The sequence below is a fragment of the Hylobates moloch genome, unplaced genomic scaffold (assembly GCF_009828535.3).
Source record: "Hylobates moloch isolate HMO894 unplaced genomic scaffold, HMol_V3 SCAFFOLD_9, whole genome shotgun sequence".
NCBI classification, from domain to species: Eukaryota; Metazoa; Chordata; class Mammalia; order Primates; family Hylobatidae; genus Hylobates; species Hylobates moloch.
The window spans coordinates 83010165-83023530 of NW_026652284.1; the positions used below are offsets into that span (position 1 = coordinate 83010165).

The 13366-nt window shown below is 49.6% G+C and overlaps 1 protein-coding gene and 1 long non-coding RNA gene across 6 annotated transcripts in view; one reads left to right on the top strand and one right to left on the bottom strand.

The window, feature by feature from the left end:
- Positions 1-376: 376 nt before the first annotated feature.
- On the bottom strand, positions 377-7129 carry KLF10 (KLF transcription factor 10). Of its 2 annotated transcripts, none has more exons than XM_032760163.2 (4): positions 6997-7129; positions 3760-3993; positions 2746-3658; positions 377-1984 (listed from the first exon to the last, which is right to left on the bottom strand). In XM_032760163.2, exons 1-4 carry the CDS (start codon positions 7030-7032, stop codon positions 1725-1727), a joined length of 1443 nt encoding a protein of 480 aa, XP_032616054.1. In that variant the 5' UTR covers positions 7033-7129; the 3' UTR covers positions 377-1724. The 2 variants fall into 2 exon arrangements, with proteins under 2 accessions (XP_032616054.1, XP_058300358.1); XM_058444375.1 differs by lacking the exon at positions 6997-7129 and adding an exon at positions 5064-5336.
- Positions 5940-13366, top strand: part of LOC116813489 (uncharacterized) — a 43236-nt gene continuing 35809 nt past the window's right edge. For 2 of the 4 annotated variants that reach the window (XR_009214924.1, XR_009214921.1), the window contains exon 1: positions 7052-7171. This is a non-coding gene — a long non-coding RNA (uncharacterized LOC116813489). Of the gene's footprint in view, positions 6590-7051; positions 7172-7682; positions 8229-13366 lie in introns of those variants that run through there. The other 2 variants (XR_009214923.1, XR_009214922.1) reach the window with 2 other exon arrangements.

Below are 13366 nucleotides of genomic sequence, written 5' to 3' on the forward strand. Positions count from 1 at the left end.
TGTAATCCCAGCTACTCTGGAGGCTGAGGTAGGAGAATCACTTGAATCTGGGAGGCAGAGGTTGTAGTGAGCTGAGATCATGCCACTGCACTCCAGCCTGGGCGACAGAGTGAAACTGCGTCTTGAAAAATAAAAAACAATGTTTAAAAATTAAATGTGTTTTCTTAGAACTGGCTGGTTCACATATTACCTCACCAAATAGATATTTGGCCTCACTTTGTACACTCTCTTAATGGATTCATGTTAAAGACATACTCCTACAGTTCTTAATTTGAATGAGACCCTTAGAGAAATTCAGACACTAAGTCCTTGGATAATATAAATGATCAATGTCAAGGTGAGAGTTGAGAATGGTTTTAAAGAAATGCAATGGCCATTCTATATACCAAAGGAAATTCTTTATTGTAAACAAGATATAAAGTACAACAAAAGAAATATTGTGCAAATTGTAAGTCACAAGGATTTTTTTTAATTAAAACTTTTGTTTTCCAAGGGTCCAAGTTTTGATGTCAGAAATCTACACCCAATATACAAAAACAATGTTAAATGGGAAGATATAGTGATGTTTTTCACTATATATTTGAAGCAATTTACTTGTTTTGCCACTGTGTATATCATCCACTATATAACAGAATAAAAGAGAAATACTGTTAACAAAAGTGAATGTTCTAATAATTTTTCTACCCAACTACCTCCACATCCCCAAAAAACTCCTATAAATTAACAGGACAACATTTGTCCACCTGTGAATAATGGTCACTAATTTTCTAATTCAATAAAGCACACATTATATCCTCATAACATAAAGGTACTTTACTGATGACATACGCCATCTTTTTCAAGAAGTTATCTAAGATTCTTAATATCCCTTCTTTACAATATATATTTCATCTTCAGATTTTTTTTCTAAACAAAGTGCAGTATATCTTAGAGTCTACAGAAAACACGTTGGTATACAATTTTCAAATCTACACAAGAAACTGCAGGCAAACTAAAGTTCAAAGCATAATGAAATGCCTAGATACAGTCATTTGTTAAACCTTCAAAACAAAAATGCAAAAACAAATTGTAGCTATGCTTCAAAGCAATTAAATTAAGGAGGATTCCAATTCTTTGGGCCCTCTTAGCAATATACAGTCGTTCAATTCCAAATATTCACAATAGTGTAAAAATGATAGTTCTAGATATATTTAATCACTACATCCACAATGTTGACTGGAAAGACTAGGAGTAATAAAGAAGATAACTCTAGAAAAAGATGACAATATTTGTAATAATACAAACTGATTTTACATCTCCATGTCTGTACCGTAATGTTTATTTCCTTCCAGCCTCCATATTCTTGAAACCAGTGCTTTAGAAGAATCACATTGAAAAGTTGGTCTCAAGTATAAACAGCAAAAGTAAAGTAACAAATATGCACACAGATTCAAAATCTGTGCTACCTGTGTTGACCTCATCTGAAACCTTCAAAAAATATTCAAAGGAATAAAAGCTTTCTCATCTCTCTTATGTGATAAGAAATGAAACCTGCCTTTCTGTGACCTGCCTGTGGCCGAAGCCCTTTTAGTCACCTAACCCAGGCGGGGCCTTCGCGCCAGGCTGTGGAGCTTCTGCTTTAAGCCCACGTTGTGGGGCCACAGACTTGCAGTGGAAGCATTTTTACATCACCACTGGCTCCCGCTGAGACCAAAGTTAGTTCTGACTCTTCACTTTCCGGTCTGTCACTGTGTGGGAGCAGGGGTTGGAGGTAGAGCAATGTCATTTAACTTGCTCACTTCCATCTGCCAGTTTGGTAGCTTCTTGGCTGACAGATGGCGCCGGGCATGCTTGGTCAAATGGTCACTCCTCATGAACCGCCGGTCACACATGGGGCACGCAAATTTCTTCTCACCCGTGTGGGTTCGCCTGTGTCTGGACAGTTCATCAGAACGGGCAAACCTCCTTTCACAACCTTTCCAGCTACAGCTGAAAGGCTTTTCTCCTAAAACAAAGACATACAAATCATTGTTATGCATAAGATTGCTGTAAATTATATGTTCAATTCTATCTAAAAGTATATGAGAAGATACATTTTAAATAATAAAAGCTAATAAATCAAACTGTCAAATGAATATGAGATATGTATTGCTCCAATTTCAACCTGTCACTCGATCACATTTACAAACCTCTTCCCCTCATGAAATAAGGCAGCCAGGTGGGGTAGTATGCACCTGTAGTCCCAACTACTCAGAAGGCTGGGGCAGGAGGATAGCTTGAGCCCAGAAGTTTGAGACCAGTTTGGGCAACAGAGCAAGACCTCATCCCTTAAAAAAAGCCAAAAATGAAAAGACTTCCTGACTTCAACTGTGATTCAAAGACTTTAAAGATGCCTTATTAAAGTAACTACTCAGACATCTACAGAATCATCATTTGAGAGACTGAAACAAAAGCACATCAATAAAGTGTTTACATACTTATTTATTTTTAAATTATTTGTAGAGATGAGGTCTCAGTATGTCACACAGGCTGGTTTTGAACTCCTATGCTCAAACAATCCTCCCACCTTGGTCTCCTAAAGTGCAAGGATTACGGCACTCGTGAGCGGCCTCCAATTAAGTCTTTTGGAGGACCTTGCACTGGTAAATACCATCCTCTAAACTAGCTAAGGCAAGTTCTTCCTTATCATCCTGGGTTTAAATGTGTGATCACAGCCAAAACCTCTTCATTTAAACACTAAAGACATAAGTAAGAAGTGGCTGGTACCTGTGTGTGTCCTCGTGTGGGCCTTCAGATGGGAACTTTTAAAGTATGTCTTGCCACATCCTGGGTGGCTACAGATGTGACTCCTTATCCTTGATGAATCAATCTGAGGAGTGACTTTTGCTGCTGAAGGGGAAAACCCAGGAGCAGGGGCAATGGGAGAGAGTCTGGTGCCATTCGGGCTCACCACTGGAGGCTTTGAACTCTGCACAACAGGCTGGGGTACCACAAACATGACAGCGCCTTTGGGGACTTGTGTGCCCATGAACACAACAGGGGGGCAAACGGCTGATGGCTGGCTGGGAGGAGTGCTGGGAACGACTGTTGTCACGACAGGGTTGTTGGCAGGAAGGGGAACCATCTGGCAGATGACCGGCATAGGTGGCACTCCCCCTGGAGATACTGCAGGTGGAGAGACCAACACTGACTTCTGTTGTGGGGACACAGGCGCTGGCTGAGACCTGCAGATGACCGTCTCTGAGGAAGGCACGGAAAAGTCATAAAGTGCAGCACTTGCTTTCTCATCAACATCTGCCACTGTGTTTCTCTCACATTTGGATCTGTTTGGTGACACAGCGGCACATGGTATGTTCTTTCTTGCAGCCTCAACATTTAGGTGGGTTCTTCTTCTAAAAGAATTGTCCTGATAGTTGAGGATGCTGGCTGCTTTCACTGGGCAGGACTGGTGGTTACATAGCTGGGCATCAGCTGTATGACGAATCACACTTGTTGCCTGAGCTTTGGGGAGTTTGGGGGCAGATACTAGGCTCTTTTCTTCCTCTTTGAAAGGTGCAGCAATGTGAGGTTTGGCAGTATCTGAGAGTGACTTGAAGTGTACAGTAGATGGCGCTGGTGCCATCAGATTTGACACTTGAGAGGGTTCAAAGTCAGAAGGACTGTAAGGTGGAGTCAAACACTAAAGCAAAGAGAAATATATAAGCATGAGAAATCTAGTTTATTATGTAAATTTTAAGAAATTATATAATTTACATCTATCTTAAAAACAGTAATACTTACGAATGCTGGGATTGTATGAAAATCAGGTGTTCCCGGAAGCAGATTCTCTTCCTCTGACAAATCAGATACTGGTGTAACAGGTCTGTTTTCAACGTATTTCTTAAAATCAGACTTCCAACTGCAGCTCATTGACATAAGTGCTTCTACAGCTTCAAAATCACTTTTTTCTGCAGTTTTGTTCCAGGAATGCATACTCTCTTTTGGCCTTTCAGAAATCATTTCCATTCTTTCCTCCTATAAAAACAAAAGAGGAACGCTTATAAGCATATTTTTTGTCATCCAAATGACACACAGAAAAATAAGTAAATATTACTATTATTTTTTTTTACAACTCACACACCTTTCCAAATTAAAATCAGAAATAATTTTCCTCTCACACTTACTATGATACTAAAGAAGTTCAGCTACACTTGTTAGGTAGGTAACCCAAACCTCACAATAGTGGCAATAAAATCTTCCTCATTGTTTCTCTTAACATTTAGACTTTAACACTGATATAGCGATATCCGTTCATGGGAAAGAGGCACACCTATTACCATTAAGGGGACTAAGATGAAAATTATCAATGCATTTGTGATCCAAAAAAAGTATTTGGCTAAGAAGAAAAAAACTGTTTTATATAGACTTTCCAGAGTAGCTACCTGCAACTGGAGTCGGACAAAATAACTAAGGGAGAGTGCTGCGAAAAATTGATCTTTTTAAATATTACAGGTACGGTATGAGGTCTTTTGAGGTACAAATTGCTGATAGAAAATAAAAATAGCCAAAACCTTCTAATAAAGACAAAATGTAGTAGAGCTCTGGCCTGTTGTTATGGGTCTGATCTTTGGAAAGTCAGTTTGCACTTTGGGATAAAAATCAAAAGATAAGGGATCCTCAGGGTATCTTTCAAGTTAAAATTGTATTATTTAAGATCTAAAATTATTTGATTATGGTAAAGAAAAATCAAGTGAAATACTTAGAAAAAAATTCTAATGTTTATTTTGATTAACTTTCAATCTCTTCATATTTGTACTCCCATTTACTGAATCTATTTGACACAATGGTTTGCCATACATAACTACAACATAGCTAATGCAATATTACTAAAAACTGGATAATCAAAAAATTTAATATTCTACTTGGAATTTGCAAAAACCGACTTTAAAACGTCAGCATAATCAAAGTAGAATCTATTTTAATTCCTTAAAGAACTGCTTGATGACAAAATAACAGCACACGTTTTGCACTTATTTGTAGAACTCATACCTAATGTTTTATAGTAAAGTTCTTTGAACTACGCTAAAAAAAATGGTACTACTCACCATTTCTCCTATTTTCCATTAAAAAAAACTGTCCAGACTCGTTTGGTCAAAGTAGAGATTGTGTAAAAATACCAAAAAACCTTCTTTACGTTGCAAGGTATTATTCTCAATACTAGTTTTTCAAAAATGCATGATGCCTTCGTGTTGAAATTCTAAGAAAACGAGCCATTGCTCTTGAAATATCGCTAACAATGCAATTGCATAATCGCGCCCGCCTTTATGTAAGCTGCAATGGACAGCGCGCGTGTGTGTAACAGCCCCAAGACGCCAATGCAAAGAAAGGAAAAAAGAAAGGCAGGCGGCAGGGAAGTGGCGGGGACCGACGGATGGGGCCGCCCTAACCTCAATGGGGCTCGCGGGTGAGTCACTGGGAACATTCCTCGCCACTCGCACGTCCCCGCGCCGCTGCCCCCGCCATTGGCCGGCCGGCTCGGCGGCCCGAGCCCGGATTGGCTGTGCGGCCCGCGGCGGGGGCGTGGGCGAGGAGGGGGCGAGGCATGTGAACAAAGCGTGATCAGCGGCTGCTCCAAGAGGCGCAGGAAACGTGAACTGGGAATTGCCGCGCCGTCACCTTTCCCCTACTTCCTGAGCCTGCGGGCCCCCGCCCGCGCCCGACCCGGGGGAGGGGCCGCGGGCGCCGCCGCCAACCGCCCGGCCGTGCGCGCCGGGCCCGCGGAGAGGGGCGGGGCTGCGGGCGCCAGGCTCCGGGAGGCGCCCGCCCCTTCCAGCTCCCCGCGAGCCGCCGTTCCCTTAGGAACCGACAGCGGAGCCGGGCCTCGCTCCCGCCCCTGGCGGAGGCCGGGGCTGGGTCACTCGGGGACGAGAAGCTCCCCGGGCGCACCCGCTCCCGGCCCACCCCCGGCCTCCGCCTCAGATGCGGGAGGAGGAGCCAGGTCCCCGCGGAAACCCGGCCGCCGCCCTCCTCCCGCCGGCAGCCCCCGGGAACCCGGCCGAGCCCTCGGCACTTCCCGCCCACGCGGCCCACGGGACCTCAGACCACCCCGTCTCTCCCTGCAGACGCAGCGCCCCCTCCCCGTGGCTTCCGGCAGCTCCAGGCCCCTCCCGCCGCGCGTCTCCACGGGTTCCCAGACGTGCAGCCCCCACAGGCCCCGGCTCCAGACGCGCGGCCCCCGCGTCTCGCGGCCCAGCTCCCCCCGCCCACCTTCCCGCCCCAGCTGCTGGGTCCCGCTTCCCACCCTCCCGCCTCTTCCAAGGAGTCGTCAGAAGGCGGCCACCTGCCCCTGGGGTAAGAGTCCCCCTCCAGACGTCTGGGGGAGCAACTCGTCCCCCAGGGCGGTTGGCGGACCCTCGTGTCATCCCCCCGCGCCGACGACAGGCGCCCCTTCCCCCAGCCCCGAGCTATCTGCTGAGCAGCCCCCGTCTTCCAAGCGTGGGTTCAGACCCCCAGGACGGGTAGCCCACTCGCCTCTCCTGTGGACACCCCGCCTCCCGAGTGCTTGCGAGCAGCCCCTTCCTACCCTGGCTCGCGTTCCTGAGCCAGACCGGGCATCTCTCCTCGGTGCCAGGTGAGGGTAGCCCCCTTGTCCCTCCCGCGACTCCCCTTCCACACCGTACCCCAACCTCGCTGTAGGGCAACGGCCCCCTCCCCACTCCTCCCCCGCTCGTCATCCTCCTCCTCACCAGCCCTCTCGGGTCTCCATGCGGAGTTGTCCCTTCCCCTCCTCAGTACATCTAGAGCAAGACCCCTGTCCCCGTCTCAAGATCCCAGCCCCCTGGTTCGACCCCCTCCCCAACACACACGCCCTCACTAATCCCCATAGTCTGCAGGCAGGAAGCCCTTTCCTTCCCCACGACTCCGCTGCAGCCCCGATTTTCAGGCATGGCTGATGTCAGGGGCTCGGGGTTCGCGCCCCCTTTGGCCCCCCAGACAAGACCAGGCGAGGAAGCACAGGGGCATCCCCAAATGACTTACCGCAGTCTGCTGGAGAGAGGCACCGAAGTTGAGCATGGTTGGCTGCTTGGCCGCCGGCGGCAAGCTGACTGGCTGCTAGGCTGCTGACTGCTTGGCCACAGACGGGCGCCCGGAGACACTCGACGACGCTCCCGCCGCCACCGCGCTCAGCGCCGTCTGCCCCCTCCCCATTCAGGTAGCCGCTCAGCCTGCCCCGCGCCGCGGGCGGGGGTGGGGGCGGAGCCTGAGGCCGGCCAATCAACGGCAAAGGTGTGTGAGGCGCCGGCCAATGGGCTCGCGGGGCCACGCGTGATCAGCGACTGCCCGGCAGCGTGAAGCTGGTGTCAGTGGAGCGTGTACACAATCCCCGGCAGCGTGTTCCCTCGGCCCTGCCCCAGGGAACTCCAGAGGCCACCTGATTGAGTGACGCCCCCCGCCCCTCGCCCACCCCTTGCCCACTCCTCGCCTACTCCTTGCCCCTCGTCCCCCGCCCCTGCCTAGAGAGGCGGTGCCGCGGCCGGGGAGGCGCGGCGACGGCAGCGCGCCCCGGCACTGCGGAGGGCCGGCCCCACGTGGGGGGTGGGGAGGGATGCCCGCTCCGCCCCGTCCCCTCCGCGCCGGGCCTCGTCTCAGCCCGCCACGGAGTGGGCGGGACGCCAGGCAGGCGGGGGACGCGGCGGCTGCCAGCCAAGGGTCCGGAGCCAAGAGATTTGCATTGGAAGCGCCATCCTCTTGAGCGTCTGATGAGGAAGCAGAACCCGGTGACCGACTGAGCTGCATTTCTGAAGCATTTGCTGGGTTTTGCCTCGCTAAGCCTCGGGGAGCAGTGGGGCGCGGGATGGGGGACCCTGTCACGGAGCCGACACCTGCTGGCGCGCCCCTCCCCCGCTCACGCCGTGTCGCGGGCTCGCCCTCCCCATCTGCAGCGCCCGCAGCGCCTGCCCGCCCCGCCCATCCTTCCTCTTGGGCAACCCAGAGGATGGCGTGAGGACTCCTGGAAGCCCCGAGGACCGGACCAGGGGCGTGGTGGGGAGCCGTAGACCCGAGTTTTTATCCTTCTCTGTCGCCGATACTCGGCTGCGGAATCGAGTTTGAGCTCGGTGTAGCTGAAGTTTAAATTGTAGCTGTTTCAAAGGTAGACCCCACCTCACCCCCACCCCTGGACCAAGACCTCTGGAAGCGTCCTGCTTGGAAGCCGCTTGTGGGGAGGGTTCTCCTAGGGTCTCCAGGCTCCCGCTGGAGCACGCCTGGAGGTGGGTTTGCCGGCCGTCCCCTGAAACTGGCACCACTACCGCCCCACCCACCCACTCCAGCTGGTGGGAGGCAGGCTGGGTTTCTGAAAGGAAGCCGCCCGTGTTTTGCGCCCGGGGGCTGGGGCTGGGCCTCCTGATCAGGAAAGCCCATGCCCCTGCTTTGGCACGGATTTGCCCCCGTTTGGCCGTTTGTGCGCGATCACAGCAGCTGTTGTTGGAGAGGAAGGCAGTGATAACGGGGCTTAAAGCAAATCAGAGATCTTATCCGATTTGGACAGGCTGAATTTAAGGCAAAAATCACAGTCTCTTCTGTGAGCACTCACGTCTCTATAACTGAATGAAAGGCTGGTAATGCAAATAGCATTTCTATCCCAATAATCACAGAATGAACGTAGGAAGGGAATTAATTGTTTTAGAAACTGCCAATGCTATGCGTATCTTCCGATGGTTTTTTTCTAATATATCTAAGGCCCAGGCTAGCGAACAACAGCAATAATAATGATAATAATACTGTTGGCCAGGACCAGAGAGGCCCAGGGCTGCGGGGATGAGGACGGAATGGCCTCCTGTCACCGCCCCTCCTGAGTCTGCTGGAGAGGCGCCAGCTCAGCAGCCCGGCAGCTCTTCCTGCCTCTCCCCACCCCATGTCCCTGCTTCTGTCTGCGGGGTGTCCCTCACCACAGGCTTCCTTCCGCCTGGGCTGTCCCATCCTGTTGACCCAGCCTGAGGGCTGGAGCAGCTGGCCCTGGACACTGTGGCAGGAGAGGAAGCTCCTGTATGCCCCTCCGGCAGGCCTACCTTCCTTCCTGTCGGGCTCTGCCCTGGGGTGGCTTCTGCCAGACCCTCCAGGCCAGAACCCTGTCCCTTCCTCAGGAATGTGGGGCCTGCTGGCCTGGTTCCCCAGCGGGCTGAGAAGCAGGGAGCGGTCTTGACTTGTGAGAGTGATTCAAAACAGGAAAGAAAAGAGAAAAGGGGTAGGAGGAACAGTGTGGTGGTGGCACAATTCCTAGAGATTCAGAGAAAGATGTTTCCCGGGCTCCTCAGAGTCAACATATCCAAAACTAGAATTGCTGTTTCTACTCCTTCCCGGATGCATGCCTTGTCTCCTTCCAGCCTTCACCTTCTCTCTCAAAGCCCTGGATCTGATTGGTCCCCAGGACCCAGCAGTTTTGCCTCAGAAATGTCTCTGTTCTCACTTTCCATTTCTACTCTCCAAATGTTGCACTAGATCAGTCTGTCATCAAGTCTTGCTCGGATTAAACAATCTGCGATCCCCCCACCCAACCTCCACCCACACTCCCGCTTATTTTCCACTGCCCAAGTCCACACTGTGACTGGAATGGCTTTTTAAAAGTCATGATCCAATCATAACATTCTCTCCTTAAAAATGATCCATGGCTCCTGTTGCCAGGAGATGAAAGGCCATTCAGTTCTGAGCTATCCAGTCCGCCTCCAACTATAGGACTCTCCCAACCCTCCCCACCTCGTCTTCCACCCAGACTTACCCTTGCCCACAGCCACAGCAAACCGCTTGCTGTTCCTCAAACATATGGTGCATTTTCATGTCTCAGTGCCACATCCTCATTCAGGAAACACTATGTTGCACATGCCTTTGTTCGTTTATCCACTCCATTTGACAACTCTTTGTTGAGCATCTACTATGTGTTCCAGGCACTGTTCCAGGGACAGTAGCAGTGAACAAGACAGGCCAGGGGAGGCAATGATAAGTACACGTCGAATATATATATATATACACACACACACACACACACACACACACACACACACACACACACAAAAGTACCATGAAGGTGGGTAAGTTGACTGCAGTGCACCAAATTGTAATAGGGTGATAAGACTGTGACTGGGCAACTGGTTTGGTATGAGATATAGGAGAAGCTTGCTCCAAGGAGATGTTTAAGCTGAAAACCTCACGAGAGGATAGGAGGATCCCGGGCAAATGCACCTAAGTAGAGGGAGTAGCTAAGTCTGTCTTACAGCAGGAAGGAGCTGGCCCCGTGGGGTGCAATGTGGCTGGAGGTGCAGAGGGTGTCAGGGAGAGTGGGAGGGGATGAGGTTGGAAAGTAAGGCAGGAGGAGCTAGACTACTGAGGAAGTTATAGGTCATGGTTTGAAATGGGGATTTTCTTTTCTTTTTTTTTTTTTTGTTTCTTCAGATGGAGTTTTGCTCTTTCACCAGCCTGGAGTGCAGTGGCGCAATCTTGGCTCACTGAAACCTCCATCTCCCAGGTTCAATCAATTCTCCTGCCTCAGCCTCCTGCGTAGCCCGGACTACAGGCGTGCGCCACCACGCCCAGCTAATTTTTGTATTTTTAGTACAGACGGGGTTACACCATGTTGGCCAGGATGGTCTCAGTCTCTTGACCTCGTGATCTGCCTGCCTCGGCCTCCCAAAGTGCTGGGATTACAGGCATGAGCCACCGTGCCCGGCCGAAATGGGGATTTTCTTTAAAGTGCAAGGGGAGGCCATGTACAAGAAATGTACATTTGCAGCCGGGCGCGGTGGCTCACGCCTGTAATCCCAGCACTTTGGGAGGCCGAGGCAGGCGGATCACGAGGTCAGGAGATTGAGACCACGGTGAAACCCCGTCTCTACTAAAAAATACCAAAAAAAATTAGCCGGGCACAGTGGCAGGTGCCTGTAGTCCCAGCTACTCGGGAGGCTGAGGCAGGAGAATGGTGTGAACCCGGGAGGCGGAGCTTGCAGTGAGCCGAGATCGTGACACTGCACTCCAGCCTGGGCAACAGGGCGAGACTCTGTCTCAAAAAAAAAAAAAAAAAAAAAAAAAAAAAAAAAAAAAAAAAAAAAAAAAAAAAAATGTACATTTGCATCCCTGAAGGCCCTCTTTGCCTTCTTGGCTTTCAAGGTCTTTGTACCACTGTCACTTTGTTGAAGGCTTCCTTCATAACGCCAGGATGAATTGATGGTTCTTCTTTGCTCTCAGCGTACATTGTCCACACCTTCATGCTGGGAGTGGATTAGTTATTTTGCAAGAAACATTTTTTACGATACTGAATCCTGCCCATGCTCCATCCAGATCTGAAGTCCTGAGATGGTGATCATGTATAATCATCTATACTTTTGAACTAGGGTCTTGCACTGTCACCCAGGGTGGAGTGCAGTGGGGTGATCACAATTCACTGAACCCTTAGCCTCCTCTGCTCAAATGATCCTCCCACCCTAGCCTTCTGAGTAGTTGAGACTACAGGTGTGTGCTACCACACTTGGCTGATTTTTTTTTTTTTTTTTTTTGAGACAGAGTCTCACTCTGTTGCCCAGGCTGGAGTGCAGTGGCACAATCTCAGCTCACTGCAACCTCCGCCTCCTGGGTTCAAGTGATTCTCCTGCCTCAGCCTCCGAGTAGCTGGCATTACAGGCACCTGCCACCACACCTAGCTAATTTTTGTATTTTTAGTAGAGACAGGGTTTCACATGTTGGCCAGGCTGGTCTTGAACTCCTGACCTCAAGTGATCCACCTGCCTTGGCCTCCCAAAGTGCTGGGATTAACAGGCATGAGCCGCTGCACCCAGCCTTGGCTGACTTTTTTTTTATTTTTATTTTTTATTATTTGTAGAGCTTAGGTCTCACTATGTTGACCAGGCTGGTCTTGAACTCCCAGGCTCAAGCAGTTCTCCTGTCTTGGCCTCCCAAAGTGCTTAGATTACAGGCATGAGCCACCACACCCAGCCTATAATCATCTTTTTGATCCAGTATCTGTTCTATACGAAGCACTCAAGATTTTTTTTTTTTATTGGAGAAAGTAATTGTAGATTGTCTCTGAAGACCCACTGGAGTTACAGACAGGATATGTGCAAACGCCTAGGTGGAAGTGTGGGTCCTTCTATGCCTTTCCCTTAGCTTGTGTCATTGCAGCGTCAGACATGGAAAACTGTCATCTTGGGCGTGTATATGGTTTGGATGTGGCTTGGCTCTGTCCCCACCCAAATCTCACCTTGAATTGTAATCCCCATAATCCCCACTTGTCGACGGGGGATCAGATGGGAGGCGACTGGATCATCAGGGCAGTTTCCCCCATGCTGTTCTAGTGATAGTGAGTAAGTTCTCATGAGATCTGATGGTTTTATAAGGCGGTTTTCCCTGCTCTTGCTTGTGCTCTGTGCCTCTTCCCCTTCCACCATGATTGTAAGTTTCATGAGGCCTTCCCAGCCATGCAGGACTATGAGTCAATTAAACCTCTTTCCTTTACAGATTACCCAGTCTCGGGCAGTTCTTTATATCAGCGTGAGAACAGACTAATGTAGCATGAGTAAAAGAAAGCCCTTGGGCAGTAGTAAGTAGTACCTCAGATAGATGCTGACCCTTCCTGCTGATGGTACTGGTTTCTCCTTAGATCAGAATAATGAAGGAAGTGAGAGGGGAGCCGACATGTAGAGATTTCTCGGGTCAGTTACAAATGTTAGAACACATTGTACCGACGAGACATCTTCTCTTTGCTCCTTGCAGTCAGTGGGTCTCATCACCATTCATCCATTTGTTGCCCCACCATATGCCAGGTATTAGCTGAACACTGAGGAAAAACCATAAAAATGACACTGTTCCAGTGTTGAAGGAGCTTCCAGTATAGTGGGAGAAGTAAATAGGAGAGCCAGCTGTCACTATAGACTCTGACAAATGCTAAGATAAGTACCTGCGGGTGCCTAGGGAAGGGTCAGGGAAGGCTTCTCCCATTTGATCTGTAAGCTGGGGAAGTAAAGGGATAGAGGTGGAGACTAGAGAGAGCCTTGGGGATTTAGGATGCTCTGGAAATTGTCTGGATCACAGAGCTGAGAGGCAGGATGAGGAACTTAGGCTATTAAGGAAAGCAGCCCAGAACATGAAGTGCCTTTGCATGCCATGCTAAGGAATGTAGAAGTGGAACTTTTATCCTAAGGAGAAGGGGGACTTGCTGACAGGTTGTAACAGGGATGATGGTATAGGAAGCTCATTCTGGCCCAGCATGGAGAATGGACCAGAGGAGTGAGGGTCTGTCACCATTGAGAAGGCTTTTGCAAGCAGCAAAGATGATGCTGGGCTAAACTAAGAAATGGTGGCAGGTCTGGAGAGGATGGAATAGAGATGCCAAGAGCAAGCAGGATTCGGTAATTGATTGGATGTA